Raw genomic sequence first — 19,606 nt, forward strand, 5'->3', positions numbered from 1 at the left:
CAGTATACTTTTGTAAGATATGATTGTGTCGTGTCCCTCACAAAAAAGGAAATAAAGTTATAACATATCGCCATATTTTTATGTAAAATACTTTTCCCTAAAACGTACTTTCACTGGCCACTGACAAAGATTAGCAGTATTAGAATAAGAAACTAAATTAAATCCTGTATGACGTGATGATGTGTAAGCATACAGAAAGCCCAACTTACTTCAGTTTCTGTACTGTACTTGCGCTTGCCTCCTTTTGCATCCTGCGTATCATTCAACTTGTCGGATCGACTTGTCCCGGGTGGTTAATAATCTTAAACATCACGACAGTGCTTACTTACTTACTTTGGAGATTTAACGTGCGCTTTCCGACTGATGCGTATTTCGCACACGGGCCCGGTCAGGCCATTTAATGTGTTTCCGAAAGGTGCGAAAGTGGTGTGTGCAACCCAATAGGGGGCTTTAGGGGTTGCTTATATACTTTCTTAGTTTCACACTTGAAGATACATCTATGTGTTAAAAGTTGATTTTGACCGCCCGGGCCAAGTCGGACCCAACACAAGCCAAACACTTCTGATAGAGACTATGTTGAGAATGTAGAGGGAAAAGGGCTTCACTTTGAGCCCCTTGTTTTCTTTAAGTACAGCCATCTGTGACATTATATAGTGGTATTTAGGTAGATATAATACTAATCTATAGATGTGAATCCATTTGATGATACATCTGTGAGGTTTAAGTTGATTTTGACAGCCCGGGCCAAGACGGACCGAATACTTCTGATATAGATTTTTTAAAGAAAATACAGTAAAAATGCTTCACTTTAACGGCGCAGATTTCTTTAAATGCGATACACTTGGACATTATAAAGTGGTGTATAGGTAGATATAACACTCATCTATAGATGTAAACACATTTGAAGATACATCTGTGTGTTTAAAGTTGATTTTGACCGCCCGGGCCAAGTCGGACCCAACACAAGCCAAACACTTCTGATAGTGACTATGTTGAGAATGTAGAGGGAAAAGGGCTTCAATTTGAGCACCTTGTTTTCTATAAATACTGCAATCTGTGACATTATAAAGTGGTGTATAGGTAGATATAATGCTAATCTATAGATATGAATCCATTTGATGATACATCTGTGAGGTTTAAGTTGATTTTGACAGCCTGGGCCAAGTCTGACCGAACACTTCTGACATAGATTTTCTTCAGAAAATACAGTAACAATGCTTCAGCTTGAGCACCTTGTATTCTTTAAATACGATATACTGTGACATTATAAAGTGGTATATAGGTAGATATAACACTAGTCTATAGATGTAAACACATTTGATGATACATCTATGTGTTTAAAGTAGATTTTGACCGCCCGGGCCAAGTCGGACCCAACACAAGCCAAACACTTCTGATAGAGACTATGTTGAGAATGTAGAGGGAAAAGGGCTTCACTTTGAGCACCTTGTTTTCTATAAATACTGCAATCTGTGACATTATAAAGTGGTGTATAGGTAGATATAATACTAATCTATAGATGTAAATCCATTTGATGATACATCTGTAAGGTTTAAGTTGATTTTAACAGCCCTGGCCAGGTCGGACCGAACATTTTTGACTTGGATTTTCTTAAGAAAATACAGTAAAAATGCTTCACTTTCACGGCGCAGATTTCTTTAGATGCGATACATCTTGACATTATAAAGTGGTGTTTAGGTAGATATAATACTAATCTATAGATGTAAACACATTTGATGATACATCTATGTGTTTAAAGTAGATTTTGACCGCCCGGGCCAAGTCGGACCCAACACAAGCCAAACACTTCTGATAGAGACTATGTTGAGAATGTAGAGGGGAAAAGGGCTTCACTTTGAGCACCTTGTTTTCTATAAATACTGCAATCTGTGACATTATAAAGTGGTGTATAGGTAGGTATAATACTAATCTACAGATGTGAATCCATTTGATGATACATCTGTGAGGTTTAAGTTGATTTTAACAGCCCTGGCCAGGTCGGACCGAACAACTCTGACTTGGATTTTTTTAAAGAAAATACAGTAAAAATGCTTCACTTTAACGGCGCAGATCTCTTTACATGCGATACACTTGGACATTATAAAGTGGTGTATAGGTAGATATAATACTAATCTATAGATGTGAATCCATTTGATGATACATCTTTGAGGTTTAAGTTGATTTTGACAGCCCGGGCCAAGTCGGACCGAACACTTCTGACATAGATTTTCTTCAGAAAATACAGTAACAATGCTTCAGTTTGAGCACCTTGTATTCTTTAAATACGATAAACTGTGACATTATAAAGTGGTATATAGGTAGATATAACACTAGTCTATAGATGTAAACACATTTGATGATACATCTATGTGTTTAAAGTAGATTTTGACCGCCCGGGCCAAGTCGGACCGAACACAAGCCAAACATTTTTTATAGAGACTATGTTGAGAATGTAGAGGGGAAAAGGGCTTCAATTTGAGCACCTTGTTTTCTATAAATACTGCAATCTGTGACATTATAAAGTGGTGTATAGGTAGATATAATACTAATCTATAGATATGAATCCATTTGATGATACATCTGTGAGGTTTAAGTTGATTTTGACAGCCCGGGCCAAGTCGGACCGAACACTTCTGACATAGATTTTCTTCAGAAAATACAGTAACAATGCTTCAGTTTGAGCACCTTGTATTCTTTAAATACGATATACTGTGACATTATAAAGTGGTATATAGGTAGATATAACACTAGTCTATAGATGTAAACACATTTGATGATACATCTATGTGTTTAAAGTAGATTTTGACCGCCCGGGCCAAGTCGGACCGAACACAAGCCAAACATTTTTTATAGAGACTATGTTGAGAATGTAGAGGGGAAAAGGGCTTCACTTTGAGCACCTTGTTTTCTTCAATGCAGTGAACTGAGACACTATAAAGTGGTATATAGGTAGAAATAATGCTAGTCTATAGATTTAAAGACATTTGAAGATATATTTGTGTGTTTAAAGTGCATTTTGACCGCCCGGGCCAAGTCGGACCCAACACAAGCCAAACACTTCTGATAGAGACTATGTTGAGAATGTAGAGTGAAAAAGGCTTCACTTTGAGCTCTGTGTTTTCTTTAACTACTGAAATATGAGACAATAAAGTGGTAAATAATTAGATATAATACTAGTCTCTAGATATAAATATAATAAGGTCGGTGAGAAGCATTCTAATCAAAGAATACACACAGTCAAGACACTGACTTTTCTACGAGACTCACGGTATGTAGTCATAATCATCAGTTTATTACATTGCTGAAGATACATTTTTATTCAAACTCAATTAAATGAGCAAAACTATACGTTTGTGGACATTTGAGATCTGCCTAGATATGCACGTTTCGTTTTATTATTCTGTAATCCATTTTTAGTATTACCCGCTGGCCCGGCCCGGCCCGACTTTTCTTGGCCCGACTTTTAGGCAATCCCGACTTTTCGGTATGGACTCTCGGTATGTAGCTATAATTATCAGTTTATTACATTGCTGAAGATGCATTTTGATTCAAACTCAATCAAATGAGAAAAACTATACGTTTCTGGACATTTGTGATCTGCCTAGATATGCACGTTTCGTTTTATCATTCTGCAATCCACTGGCCCGGCCCGGCACGACTTTTCTTGGCCCGACATTTAGGCAATCCGGGTACAACCGTGCTGCGGGGAGATCACGTGACGTGATAAGCCAATCAGCGACATGCTTCCCGGTTGCCCTGAACAACAATGGCAAAGGTAATACACATACATACTGAGTTGGGAGAGACTATAATAACATACAAAAATAAGTAAATCAATAAAATATCGGGGTTTGGGGGCACACTTTTGTTTAAACTGATGCTGATTCACAATGGTGTATTGTCGGTGGTGACATCGGTCAATATGTGAAGCTTTCGTGTTTAATTGATCACCCTGGTTAGATTTTATGCTTGACTGACTGTGAGTCATCGTGCTATGCTTTCAATAACTGCTTTGTCTTGTCGAGACTCGATTATTAACAGTCCACCGTGCTGACTGCGGTTAACTATACCCTATCAACTCATAGCAAATGTACAGAAAGATAGTAGTTTAACTCAATATTGTCAATATGCTGAAACGCGTAGCTGTCGGAGCATGCTACACCCGGAAGATCATATCTCCCTGCTGTACGCCTTGTGCCTTGCTATGCGGCTGGGTATCAGGTGACTTGAATCTCGCAGAGGATTGTTTAACCCCGTCTGGGTAATCTAGGTCACACACACAGCTGTTTGTATTGTATACAGCGAGTATTTAGGCATGCGTGAAAGGCGGATCTTTGTGTGACGATTGAATCTCATACAACCCGAGGAGAAATGTGTTGTCTTACTTATGAACCAACATGTCTACTTTCACCCCCTAATTGCCACAGGGACATATGTCCCTCCTCTTCAACCCTCACTTTGAAGTGGAATAAAATTCAAAACACATTACGCACACAAATATACTTGACAATTCTCTGCCCTGTGATATCGTCCGTGGACATTTTAGGCAAGGCAAAATTACGAATAATTAGGTACATCGTAAATCCCGCCCTTTTGTTATTTTGGGCGTGATAACTAAAATTATTGAAACTCATGCAAAAATAAGTGAAGCGCGCATGATACAATACAGGTCCTTGGCAAGAAGAGTTTAATTAAGCCCCTGGAGGTAACAGAGTAATATTTGACCCTCCTCGTCTACCCTTACGATGAAGTCGAATACAATTCAAAATATTTTACGCACACAAATACACTTCACAGCCGATACCATAAAACATTGTAAAGTCTCTGATCACGGTTTTGAATTCTGCGAGACATTTTCTGTTCTGTGATATCATCCGCTGACATTTTAAACAAAGCAAAATTACAGAAAACAATCTCTGAAAATAAGGTACATTATAAAACCCATTTTGACATATTACTATATCACCTTTCACAGCTTTATTTAAAGTATGTTTTGAAATCTACATATCCTATATATACTCGGAGAATTTCATTACAAAAATAGTCATCAGGTATCTGTAATGTATCAACTTACCAATGATTATTATTATACCAATGATAACCCTAGAATCAATTATAATGTTTAAGACAATACGCAAAAAAACAAAAAAACAAAAAGACTTTTCACCTTTGTTGGATAGTGTTTACAAAATCACGTTTCACGTGTGCCGATTGACGCCTATTGCATCACGTATACTTCAAACTCAGCTTCATACATATATCCTTGAATTCCTCATTCCTGCATCAATGACAAATGGTCTTTGTAGCCAGTACGAACTGTCTAAATGAGATTAAGCAAACAAAATTAGTTGTTAAAATGACCACTGTGCTCGGAAAACTGTACTTGTAAACAAAGCAAAGTTCAGACGAAAGGAGATATTTTCGTATCTGTTTTATGTATTCAAGACATTATTAACATGGTAAAAACAGTCATTTTACGTTGTGTCGAAGAAAGGTCACATTTTGTGTTCCAAATCAAGGTTTTTCATAGAGTAAACGAAACTTAGGTTAGAAATCTATCAATTAATATACCAATACCGTCTTTCTCTGACGTCGCCAAAGAAAAAACAAGCTATGACGTCAAACAAACATGTGAAATTTGTTTTAGCAAATCATTCCATTTGATGATAAGTCTAGTACTCATTTAATAATGATGCAACATTAGTCAAATTACACAATCAGGTGAATGCGGGAATCAAATGATTAAGGCCAACCATTTTGCTATTACTTCCTATTTTATGTAGAATGATGTTATCATTTCTTACGATTTGTGTTCATACTTACAAGTAAACGCCATCAATATCGATATTTGTGTTGGAATAGGTGGTTCGAGGTGAACAAAAAAATCATATTATCTTTGTCCACCGCAAATTCTCACCAATTGACCTGAGTTACAACGGTATGGTTCTTTCCTGTCTATGCGTGTGTGTAACTCTCTAGCAATTGTCTTCATTTGTAGCAAGCTATCGTTCGGATCGAAAGTACAACGTTATACATAAATGTAGTTGTATCTAAGCATGACATCATGAGTTATCTCCCCTGATATTGCACGTCAGTACATTAACAGTCCTACACACCCAACCTTACTTCGTGCCTTTATGGAATCCCTAGCTAACGACAACGCTACAATAAGCATACACACGCCTTGGAGACGCAACTCTGCACAGAGAATTAACCCGTCTACAACGACTGGGCCAACCGTGTCCCCTCATTGATTTGAAAAGAAATTAAATACAAGGCAAAGGGTGTCTTTCTTGCCTTGAAAACAGGTTGGTTTATACAAACGACAATAATGATATATGAACTAACTTCTAAAGGAACGATCAAATAGTTGTCTTCATTTTGAGAAAAGCACCTCGTATTACCATTGATACTTTGGTTTTATAATCCCTGGAGTTTGACAAATTCACTTACTATACATGGGCACCAAACATAGAAAAGGGCGACAATGAGACATTATCAATACATCACATTGTCGTGTTGTCCTGCATTTTAAAGCCTTCTGGCACAAATTTTAGATGGGGTGCATTATGAGATCGACCTTGGTAAATATGAAAAATCGTATAGAAACTGCAACATTACGACAGCTCGATAATGGGACAAATGGTCAAAATGTCGCATTTCATTTTCTTCTTTGCTGAATTTTGTCACTTTTTGGATGTGTTTTGCAAGGGCGGCAATGCGACACCGCAACAATGTCCCATCTTGGATTCCATAGTTTATTCATTTCCTGTGAACATGCCACAAAGGTAGATATCAGAAACACAAAGAGGGCAAATAATTTGAATGTATTCCACAGGGTTGTCCTTCAACACTATCTGGCGTCAATTGGGCTACACAGTAATAAGCCGATTGATGAGGAAACATGGTGAAACCAAAGCTTAGAAGGACCATATGAGTAGCAGGAACGTCATTCTGGAGAGTCATCAAACGCTCCTTACTGGAAGATCGCCATCCAAGGTTTTTGTTTTAGCACAATGCCCTTTGAATCTGAGAACCTGGCGGAAATTCCATTTGTCAGACGGAAGCAGGTTCCTGCTCCACCATGTCACAGATGGACGATTAGGGGGGAGGGTGTCTTACACGAATGGCAACCTGACAGATTATCAGCACATTGTAAATGAACATTTCGACAACGATCCACTAACCACAAGACCTCAGTTCATCGGTGGTAATTCCAGACGCCATAGTTCCCGGGTTGTGACAGCCTACCTCCAGAACACTTCTGTGACGAGTCTGCCTTGCTCAGATCTAGAACTTAGTCCACTGGAGTGCATCTGGGACATCCTTGTGGCTCGTAGACAGCAGTATGTGCGAGAATTGGAAGTAGCTTTGCATCGGGAGTGGCTGCAGTTGCAGGATGGAGGCCGCCACTATCATGAAGTTGACAATGTTGGTGGTTTCTTATTGTCAGAAAGCTGTTATTGCTGTTGCAGGCCACATTAGTTTTGTGTGGGAATTCATTCCAGCAGTTGTTTCATTAGACATTGATACATTTCTGGGCGTCCTTAACTGTTGTCTAGGTGCATATCTTCACCGAATCATATGTTACACCTATTTACAAAGATTCACACCCTCTTCCACCATCATTATACACTGGCGATATGTAACTATCAACTATCCCCGGGTCATCAGCGACTCCGTCAGTGGCAGGTTAGTGTAGGGTTTATTCTTCCACTGGCGATATGTAACTATCAACTGTCCCCGGGTCACCAGTGACTACGTCAGTGGCAGGTAAGTGTAGGATCGATTCTTCCACTGGCGATATGTAACTATCAGCTGTCCCCGGGTCACCAGCGACTACGTCAGGGATCAGGTGGGTGTAGGATCGAGAATTTGATGCTGCTGAGCTCTCTGATGACTCTTCATGATCGCTGTGTGCAAGGGCCCCAGCCGTGGGGAAGACCTCTGCTATGACAGGCATGGCGAGACCCAGCTCTTCTTCCAGGTTCTCTTGGTTCTCAGTTGGTTCGCCAGTGTCCAAAGCCCCTTCGTCTATGTCATAGTATTTGTGCCACGACTGGTACTCAACAACGTGGCGAGGCTCCTCATCCTCTGTACGATTCTCCCTGCGATAACACAGAAAGACGAGAACGATTAATATCTTAGAGATATATTCACATCAACTACTCATGTACTTTTTAAACTGTTCCAGAACACATGGTTTTTTTACATTTGATGTAGAAGTTTTGTGAGAGCTTAATTCTCAACCCTCATCCCTTCTTTTAGAAGAAACCAGAACTACCTTTACAGCTGACTGCATTCTGTACATGTGTACTGACCTTTCAACAGACCGGCCTTTGCGGTAGCATATGTAGTTTGTCATCAGGATAGCCAGGACAAAGAGCACACATGTTACTGGTATTCCTATACTGATACCATATGCTTTCAGAGTTCCTGTGGAGTACAGTACGACAACATGATAACATACTGAACCCCTCTTCAACAGTAAATGACATGGTTATATTTGAAGAAACATTTAAAGATGTCGTAGTCCCTCTATTGAAATGGATAATTGTTGACTATATCTGAAAGTCACTTATCTGTACTGTTGTTATAAACACTTAGTTCTATATTATGTTAAGGACATGTTCAAGTGTTTAATCTTACTACTTTGTGAAACAATGGTGAGTAAGCAAATATAATTACACAATTCTATGTTCAGATGATATATCCAACAGAATGACATTGAATATCAGCGTAAATCACTTTCTTAACAAAATACATATAAAATGTCAATGTTACCACGTTTGCAATGATGCTATACAAAATATTAAAGCAAAAATCATCACACTGGTTATTAATTCTGTAGAACACAATTCAGATTATGTTTATATTTATGAACTTTACCTTTGGCACATGTTATTCCTCTCAAACAATAGTCTCTGGAACAGTTACTTGTACAGGTAGGTTCACATCCACTGTGACTGACGTCACATCCGTTGATACACGTGCCAGTCGCCTGATGACACATGTCATCACTACAAACATCACAGCTGTCATTACAAAACTCCCCATAAAATCCCACGATGCATCCGTCCACACAGCTCCCGGTGTATGGGTTGCAGGAGTGATTGTAGCAGTGGTCGTGACAGGGTTTGCAGTCTCTCCCGAAATATCCAGATCTGCATCCGTCCACACAAGCACCTGCATCGTCACACATTCCTCCACTACAACCTGCACTGCATGGAGAGGAGCAGCGTGGACCATACCAGCCTTCTACACAGCCATAGAGACACTCGCCAGTCTGGCTGTGACACCCAGATGTACAAAGCACTTGAGGATTTGCAGCAGGGGCCAGACACCGCGAAGCATCAGTCATGTTGAGTGCAGGTCTACAGTTTTCCTTGCACACCTCGACACAGAAGTTGGCACTAACTACAAGCCCACACCCGTCCACACATCCAGTCTCACATGATCTGGTATAGGAACAGTTCAAACCATGAAATGGGGATTGACACTCTTTGCACGTGCCTGTGATCCTGTTGCAGGTCTTGCATCTTCTGGAGCAGTCCTTACATTCTGAACCGTAATAGGAGTCCACACAGCCAGACACACATGTGGAATTTAGCTGACAATATCCCTCCTCACACGTACTCGGACACTGGACGCAGGTGGCTTCCTCACGAGTACATGGTATCTTGCAGTCTATGTCATACACCCCAGGCACACAACCTTCAGTGCATCTCCCTATGCCTGTCCCTGTGGACACACACTGACCATGACGACAGCCCGTACTGCAACTGGACCTGCATTTTAGGTCGAAGAATCCAGTGTAGCATTCAGTTTCGCAGTACCCCGTCGTCCTGTTGCAGTCAGAACACTGCTGACTTTCCTTGCATCCTGTTGCTGCAACAGTTTATAGGTCATGTGATTACTTACTTCAGTGTGAAAAATACAAGAAAATATAATCTAAATCGGGTTTTCACTTTTCTACTTTTAGCGTCGGCGGATGAATTCAAAATACTATCATACACAACAACGATGAATAGAAACAAGAGTCATCAGAAAGATTACATATCCCCCCGGCAGCTGTCTGTAAATTAACCACTAGTAAATGTGAAATTTTGTATGTAATGAGTCAACAGTTAAATGTTCTTTAAGAAGCATACATTGTTTACCCACTGAATGGTTTTCGAATTCTTGCCCGGAAACGAACCCGTTCCCCAATGGAGTCCCCATACAAATTGTAAAAAATAAAAATTCCTAAAAAAATAAACATCAAAAGGCACCACTTCGGTATGTGCCTGATAGCATTGCGAAGTTTCGATCAAATACACTGAATGGTTTTCGAATTCTGCCCTGAAACGAACCCCATCCCCAATTGAACTATGTACAACTTCATTCCATAAAAAATGAAAAAAATAAAAATGAGAAAAATCCCAAAATATCAAAAGACACCACTTCAGTATGTGCCTGATAGATTTGCCAAGTTTCGATCAAATACACTGGTTTTCGAATTCTGCCCCGGAAAAGGAAATGATTACGGACGGACAGACGGATAGATGGACAGACAGACAGACAGACTGGCTGGTCGCTATATCCCCCCGCATTATATGCCGGGGGGATAAAAAGTAGACACAATGGCGTAACAAAACGGGACGTTGAGGAGTGAGTGTGTGTGTGAGTATGGTTTCACGCTGCTTTTATGCTGCTGGGGACACCAGAAATGGGCGTGACGAGAGGCCGCTTTAACCACTAGCCTACCCGACCAGCTACCCTTGGGACGTTGAGCAGAACATTTCGTACCTCCACAGATCAGGAGTTTAATGTGAGGGGGTGGAAATATCACTGACATTTCCAGGTCGGAGTCATCATTAACAAAATTTGGTAAATATTTTTAATCTTGTACACTTTAACAACATTCTTAAGAAAAGGTACATGATGGTGATATTTCAAAAGAAATAAAAGACTCATGGTTTATTCTATTGCAGTGTTTTATTGTACGATAAACTACAACCACTCGACTTTTTCATTTCTGATTTATTCAACAGCTTGTCTTTCATCAATACCTGAATGAACGTTGGCTATGTTGGAAGAATATGAATCCAGAAAGGTCATCTTAAGAGATACATTTCGCAGACATTTCCGACGGGTTTGTAAAATTGAAGACCTTACGTCATTCCTGTGCTTGCATGAAGTCTTTACTCCAAGAACTGTTTGTGTTGATAACAGTACCTTGAGAACATACAGCTTAGCTAAAATTATATATAAACTATAAAACCAGGTCGAGAAATGAATGTACACAAATGTATTTGGTAAAAGTATGGGAAATGAACTGTATACACCCACGGCCATGTCACATTAACGGGGAAGATATTGCTGCTGCAAAGAAAAGATACTATGACACAAGCATACATGTAAAAATATTTTTTAAATAAATGAATGTCTTACCTCGTGTTGAAAATACCATACACACAAGAATCGCCGAGATGAGGGTAGATTGTCTGGAAGAAATGAAGACAAAAAAAGTAAATATTGTTAGTACACACGGGATGGTAACTGGTTTTATTCAGAATTGCTTTCATAAACTATTTACAGTCGACCACTTATACTTTTTCATATTTGTAATGCTACTGTCATAACATTGTATCCACACCAAGTTACACGAGTACCTTCGTTCGTTCGCTCGTTCGTTCGTGAGTCCTTCAGTCAGTCAGTTTTTCATACACAGTACCTTCATAAATAAGTTGGAACATTTCACAGTCCCTTCACTGAGTGGAGTTAACATACACAGAACCTTCATGAGTGAGTGAGTGAAGTGAGTGGAGTTTACATACACAGAACCTTCACGAGTGAGTGAGAGTGTGAGTGGAGTTTACATACACAGAACCTTCACGAGTGAGTGAGTGAGTGAGGAGAGTTAACATACACAGAACCTTCATGAGTGAGTGAGTGAAGTGAGTGTAGTTAACATACACAGAACCTTCATGAGTGAGTGAGTGAAGTGAGTGTAGTTAACATACACAGAACCTTCATGAGTGAGTGAGTGAAGTGAGTGTAGTTAACATACACAGAACCTTCATGAGTGAGTGAGTGAAGTGAGTGTAGTTAACATACACAGAACCTTCATGAGTGAGTGAGTGAAGTGAGTGTAGTTAACATACACAGAACCTTCAGGAGTGAGTGAGTGTGTGAGTTGAGTTTACATGTGCAGTTGCTTCATGAGTGAGTGAGTATGTGAGTGGAGTTTACATACACAGAACCTTCAGGAGTGAGTGAGTGTGTGAGTGGAGTTTACAAGTGCAGTTACTTCATGGGTGAGTGTTTGGCTGTGGGGAGTACACAGTACCTTCGTGATACAGAACCTTCATTAATGAGTGAGTGAGTGAGGAGAGTTTACATATATTCGTGAGTGATTTTGAGAGAACGTGTTGTGTTTTCCCCTGGAAGTCAATGGAACTATGCCTTGTCTGCGCCTGTCGTCATCTGTGAACATATTTCCTGAAACCACTAGTGTATGTAAATCCGACACTCGTTACTCCGACAATAAAAATCGGTTTTATCCGACACTAATGATGGGAACCGATTAAATCAGTGCTATTTAGACCCGTTAAACCGACAGTCTCGCACTCCGACTCCGACACACCTAATTTTGCATTTCAGACAAATTCAAGCGAGATATAGATAATACTACAATTCGTATTATCTCAGAAGGAGGCCGCCGACAGTTGTGTTTAGATGTCAGTGAAATATAGGTCACATCCTGCTATGAGAGTTCATGGGCCGAAGTACACTGTTCTTCAAACAACCGTCATAAAACATTTGTTACTTTCACTTTCAGTTTCAAAAGTTCACACGAGTGCTCGCATGCCATCTTAAAAAGTGAATCACCAAAAAGACAACTTTCACAAATGGGAAGCTGGGTACCATAGAAACGTCTGTATGCATGAGCTCAGTGGGGATGTTTACTATCTTCGTATGAAAGATAACAAAACATATCACTTGTCAGTACCAGTACAAGCACCATTCTTGTTCATTTGTTGTTGACACAATTTCATTTAGTGGGCCCCACATTGTTCACATATTTTCATATACCATGTTCAGACTAGTTTGATCAACAAATATTCAGCTTTGGTTTTTTTGTTATGCAACAACCTTAAAGACGCATGACTAATATAACCCATGGGCACTAATTACAGTTGCTATGTTGAATTTTAAATCGATAATGTGTTCTCTTAATTAGCAAATATAATAAATACCATAAGTGTTTTTAACTTTGTATTTTGTGTTCAGATGCGCAAGTGTGTGTGAATGGGGTCTGTATACACCCACAGACCCCACACACGTACACACTCACACACACACACATACACACACACACACATACAGGCAAACACACACAGGTGCACACACACATCCACACCCACAAACAGCCAAACACACACAGGTAATAAACAAACACACACACACACGTACATAGCCACATACACTCACAGGTACCCCCCCCCCCCCCCCCCCCCCCCCCAACATATACAGTCAAACACACACAGGTACACACCCACAGCCACACACGTACAGACCCTCACACACACATGAAGCCGAAAACACACAGGTGCACAACCACACCCACACACACACATTCAGCCAAACACACACAGGTAATAAACAACACCCCCACCCCCACTCACAGGTGCACACCTACACCAACACACATACAGCCAAACACACACAGGTGCACACCCACATCCACACACATACAGCCAAACACACAAAGGTGTACACCCACATCCACACACACACATTCAGCCAAACACACACAGGTAATAAACAACACCCCCACACCCACTCACAGGTGCACACCCACACCAACACACATACAGCCAAACACACACAGGTGCACACCCACATCCACACACATACAGTCAGACACACACGAACACACCCCCCCCCCCCCCCCCAACACACACACACACACAGACACACAGACACATACATCCAAACACACACAGGTACATACACACACGTAAACACACACATACAGCCAAACACACACAGGTGCATCCCCCCCCCCCACACACACAAACGTACACACCCACAACCACACACACGTACACACACATGTACAGACACGTACGCTCAAACACACAGGTACACACCCACACCCACACACGTACACCCAAACCCACCAACCCCTTCCAACACATACACGCACCTACACACACATACAGCCAAACACATACAGGTGCACATCCACAGACACACACGTACACACCCTCACACACGCATGAAGCCGAAAACACACAGGTGCACACCCACACCCACACCCACACCCACACATACAACCAAACACACAAAGGTGCACACCCACATCCACACACACACATACAGCCAAACACACACAGGTAATGAACAACCCCCCCCCCCCCCCCCCCCCACACACACACACACTCACAGGTACACCCCCACACCCACACAAATACAGCCAAACACACACAGGTACACACCCACACCAACACACATACAGCCAAACACACACAGGTAGTGAACAAACCAACAAACACACGTACACACACACAGGTGCACACCCACATCCACACACATACAGCCAGACACACACGTACACACCCACCAACCCACACACATACACATAGATCCAAACACACACAGGTACATACACACACGTAAACACACACGTACAGCCAGACACACAGGTACACACCCACAGCAACACACACACATACAGTCAAACACACACAGGTACATCCCCCAACCACACGCACACTCGTCCGCACCTACACACAAAGAGCCAAACACACACAGGTTTACGCCCATGCATACAGCCAAACACACACAGGTGCACACACACACACACGTACAGCCAAACACACACATGTACGTATATACCCCCCCCCCCCCCACACACACACACACACGTACACACACGCACAGCCAAACACAGACAGGTACAAACTTACACCCACACACGTACACACATACGTCCAGCCAAACACACACAGGTATACACCCAAACCCACACACACGTACACACACACGTGCATCCAAACACACACAGGTACAGACATACAGACCCCCCCCCCCCCCCCCCACACACACACACAGACGTACACACAAGCACAGCCTAACATACACAGGTACATACCCACACACACACACGTAGAACCACAAACGCATGCACACCCAGACATACACGTACACCCCCACCCCTCGCACACACAGATACGTACATCCACATACCCTGACCCATACACAACGCCCTCCAGACACACATGTACACACACACATGCACACACACGCGCGCGCGTACACAAACACACACACGCGCGTCTCTCCCCCCCCCCCCCCCCCCCCCGACACACACACACGGACACTCCCGACACACGTACACACGTACACACACAAACCCACACACATACACGAACATGTACACATACACACACGTACACAGACACACGCACACATATGTACACCAACATGCACACACCTCCCATACACATATTTACACAATCACACTCACACTCAAACACTCACATACACATACACGTACACACACACACGTACACATAAACATATTATGTATTAAAGGCAATGCAATAAAAAGACAATCATTGTCAATCACAGAAGGTCAAGAAATTGCGGCATGTGTATGTATATTTCAGTTTGGTACTACACTTACCGGGTCGCAGCTGCCATCACTGAGATTAAAACGACCAGTGGATTTTACCGATCCCCCCGACAAGGAAGTTTGAAATGGAGGCGGTCATATAGTTGTTTTAACGGGACTGTGATTAATAGAAGTGTCTAATAACCGTGTAAAGGTTGGAGGTGGTGCAGTGTTTAATTGACTGCCGTTTATTCTTGCATGCACGTATTGGTAAAGACACTCAGACTATGCGTCTGTGTGAGTCCAACATCTGATATTACAAAGTCTGGTAAAACCTGTTTGTCTCGAGCAGTGCTAGTGGGTTAATGATAGCCGAGATGTGTCAGGCTATGTCACACTTCTGTACCTCGGGGTATCCTGCATGAAGAATTTCCCTAGATACTCTTGAGACAGTCTTGCTGGTACAAAACACTATGGGAAGACCAGCACTTGACGCCAGCAAATGTGAATGTGTGGGCTGCCCAACGGCCCGCCAAGTTGACATGGGCGAGTGTGGCAAGGTGAAGGTCACGCATATTAGTAACGTACCAAACATAGGACGTTGTGTTTGTGGCAAACTTAAAATGATTTGTATTTTCTGTTCACTGAAATAATTATAATGTATGTATGATACTAAAACTTCATTATCGGTGTTTGCAAAGTACTTATGCTAATGAACACGAGTAGCTTGGTTCCAACATCGGAACACAGTTTTACATTCAAGATTGCTGCTATATGAGAAGGTCACACTGGACTCGGCATGGATTGTTGTCAATGCGTTCAATCACTGGTTTGTCTGGTCTCGACTCGATTATTAAGATGATGTGGTGACGAGGCTGAATGTTGCTGACTACGGAACTAAATACCATTCACTCACTCCTCGTTGTATCCATGTTACTGTCGTGTTTCCCTCAAGTTCGTGATTGACACTTCTTGTCCAGGTTCCTACTTCTTGTCCAGGTTCCTGCTTCTTGTCCAGGTTCCTACTTCTTGTCCAGGTTCCTACTTCTTGTCCAGGTTCCTACTTCTTGTCCAGGTTCCCACTTCTTGTCCAGGTTCCCACTTCTTGTCCAGGTTCCCACTTCTTGTCCAGGTTCCCACTTCTTGTCCAGGTTCCCACTTCTTGTCCAGGTTCCCACTTCTTGTCCAGGTTCCCACTTCTTGTATCTACTGGGGTGGCTTGAGGTGAGCGGAAACCGACGATCGGACCCTGTCCTGTTATGTGTTGATTCCCTAATTGAAACAATATGTTAACCCAGAAATATGTATCAAAATGAATTTGGTGTGAATCCAACAAACAATCAACAAATGGTATACAATCAACAATTGTATTACACAATTAACTAGGTTTACAAATCAAAACAAATAACTGCAAAAACAACAACAATGGCAACACAATATATGTGGTAGTACACTATTGATGGCAATATAAACTAAGCGGCAAAAGAAAGTATAGGTTGGCAATTTGTAATTTTCCTAAAAACAGCGATAACTAGTGGAAAGTGGGTATTGGGAATATGACTGCCCAGGAACAGGTACCAAAAGACACCTCACCCGAACGCGCCACCTTTGACGGCGCTCGTGTGGTGACAATGGTGAAACAGGTTTCCCGGCTATGGCACAAACTGCACGTGCATGTTAGCTGTATAAATGCGTTTGTCTGCAGGGTATAACCACACGTGATGAAAGCACACAAAAGAAATGCCACGACTGTCACAGGAGCAGAGATAGAGAGCCATCGGTATGGCCGAAATGGGGGCAACACAGGTTCAAATTACCAGAAGGTTTCGCTGTACACCATTGACTGTAGCCAGGCTGATTCAACGGTACAGGCAGACAGGGAGGACACAGGACAGACCTAGAACCGGTCGACGCCGTGTAACAACACCACTGGACGACGGTCAGATAAGGCTCATTCACCTGCGAAACAGATTCGTAGCGGCGACTGCGACGGCAGCGACAGCGTTGGGACATCCCGTTAGCCAATGTACAGTACTACGACGACTTCGTGCTGCTGGACTCCTACCGTATCGTGCTTTCAGAGGAATGGTACTGACTGCTCAACATCGACGCCTGAGATTGCGATGGGCGAGGCAGGTTCGACGCTGGCAAGTGAGAAATTTGCATCAATGTTTTGTCGTAAACCATGCATTTTATTGGGAAAATGAATGTGTTTTAAAGAAATATGACTGTAATGTAGCAGGTGAATTTAAGACTATGAAGAGTGAGAGTTATTCATGGTGATTCAAGGTTATTAGTGTATGGACGTATTCCATCACATTGATCTGTGTGGTTCAACAATAATCTGTTGATTGACAATGGAAATGACATAGGACTGACATGAGGGATTCGTTTTGTTTGCTGTCAATTTCATCATTTCAGGAAATGTGACAGTTGTGGCCCTGACGCTGTATTCTTGAATCTTGCGTGGCCCTGACACTGTTTTGCTAAACTGTGCGTTGCCCTGATGCTGTAATCTTGAATTGTGCGTGGCCCTGACGCTGTATTCTTGAATCGTGCGTGGCCCTGACACTGTTTTGCTTAACTGTGCGTGGCCCTGATGCTGTAATCTTGAATTGTGCGTGGCCCTGACGCTGTATTCTTGAATTGTGCGTGGCCCTGATACTGTTTTGCTTAACTGTGCGTGTTCTCAAATGGATTTCACCATGATTTATAAGCTCCCTTGACCATGTGCCTGTACTGTGACTTTGCAGTGCTGTCGCGTCATTTGTTTGTCAGTTTTCATGGTCTGTGAAAAGAGGCGTATTTTCTGATCCCTTCCTTCCATATCCGCCCGCCACAAAATAACATTGTTACAAGGTGTTTACTTCAAATAAAAATCAGGCTGATAGTATTAAATAAAAACATATCTGGTTCTGTAGCTGTAAAACGAAATCCCAGACCAACTCATCCCCTATCCCACCCCCACGCTAACACTCTTCCCCAAACCAAAAATACCAATGGTCGATCTCTTAGCCACAGGGCATTTTTGTCCAACGGAGGACAATTCACATGTGTACCTTTACTTCCTTCTCTACCGATCAACTTGTATATGAAATTAGAATTGTTGCTATCAACACTTAACATTATCTGTATTGGTTACGATGAATACTTCAAACACGTTTAATTTATCCTAAATTGTAATCGTTAATTGTCCTTAGATATTCTGTTTCAGAGGCAAATGCAAATATATATATCCTGCTAAACGTCTGTACCTGTATTTGACATAGCTGCAAGTGTACGGCCTGTAGATTAGCGACCTAGATTTCAAAATGGAAATATTTCCTTGTGCACAAAGCTATTGATACCAGTAACTATATTTATCCCATAATGTCATGGTCTGTAGTTTCAGTTCAACTGTCGACCCTGCAGTTTAACTCAACGAGGAAATATAATCTAACAAGCCTGGTTACCTTTCACTATTACATGTTTGGCTAGTAGTGTCAGAATTATGTTTTTAGTTTCACGTCAATTGTTATGTTGTTTTCACCCCTTCATCAACGAATTGTCGCAAATAATTCTTCCATTCTTCATGACATCGAAAACAGAAGAACTGGGTTTATGTGTAATGGGTTGATGTGTAATGTGTTTATGTGAGGTGGGTAAAATTAAATAACCTAATCACATTTCGAAATTGGATATTATCTGTCCTGAAAAAACGTTGAACAGTTGATTCTCAACACAACAATTACATGAGCAGCCCCACAACAACCCATTCATATACATGTAGATGTGGGGAGCACTGACACCTACTGACTCAACAACACAACAATTACATGGGCAGCCCAACAACAAACTAAGTCTTATATATAAAGCTGTAGGAAGCACTGTGAGCTACTGACTCAGCATCACAACAATTACATGGACAGCCCTAAAACAACCCAGACCTAAACATGTAGCTGTGGGGATCACTGACACCTACTGACTCACCAACATAACAATTACATGGGCAGCTCTATAACA

The 19,606-nt window shown here is 41.7% G+C and overlaps 2 protein-coding genes across 2 annotated transcripts in view; both read right to left on the reverse strand.

The window, feature by feature from the left end:
* LOC139458021 (uncharacterized) overlaps positions 1-19,606 on the reverse strand; it is a 155,220-nt gene that overhangs the window by 63,590 nt on the left and 72,024 nt on the right. The gene's annotated exons all lie outside the window — the stretch shown is intronic.
* On the reverse strand, positions 7,706-17,710 carry LOC139457968 (platelet endothelial aggregation receptor 1-like). Its single transcript, XM_071239303.1, has 6 exons — positions 17,670-17,710; positions 16,650-16,858; positions 9,183-9,888; positions 8,863-9,086; positions 8,322-8,424; positions 7,706-8,108 (listed from the first exon to the last, which is right to left on the reverse strand). Exons 1-6 carry the CDS (start codon positions 17,708-17,710, stop codon positions 7,706-7,708), a joined length of 1,686 nt encoding a protein of 561 aa, XP_071095404.1.

Source organism: Haliotis cracherodii, unplaced genomic scaffold (assembly GCF_022045235.1).
Source record: "Haliotis cracherodii isolate W230 unplaced genomic scaffold, xgHalCrac1.p SCAF_12, whole genome shotgun sequence".
Taxonomy (NCBI): Eukaryota; Metazoa; Mollusca; class Gastropoda; order Lepetellida; family Haliotidae; genus Haliotis; species Haliotis cracherodii.

What these genes read in the sequence shown, in the direction of transcription:
- LOC139457968 (XM_071239303.1), bottom strand. Translation starts at nt 17,710, where the DNA reads ATGTTGAGCAGTCAGTACCATTCCTCTGAAAGCACGATACG. An exon ending in AGTAGGAACCTGGACAAGAA is followed by an intron (nt 9,889 to 16,649) that starts GTAGGAACCTGG and finishes AAACTGTTGCAG; the next exon opens with CAACAGGATGCAAGGAAAGT. An exon ending in TCATAAATATAAACATAATC is followed by an intron (nt 8,425 to 8,862) that starts TGAATTGTGTTC and finishes GAACTCTGAAAG; the next exon opens with CATATGGTATCAGTATAGGA.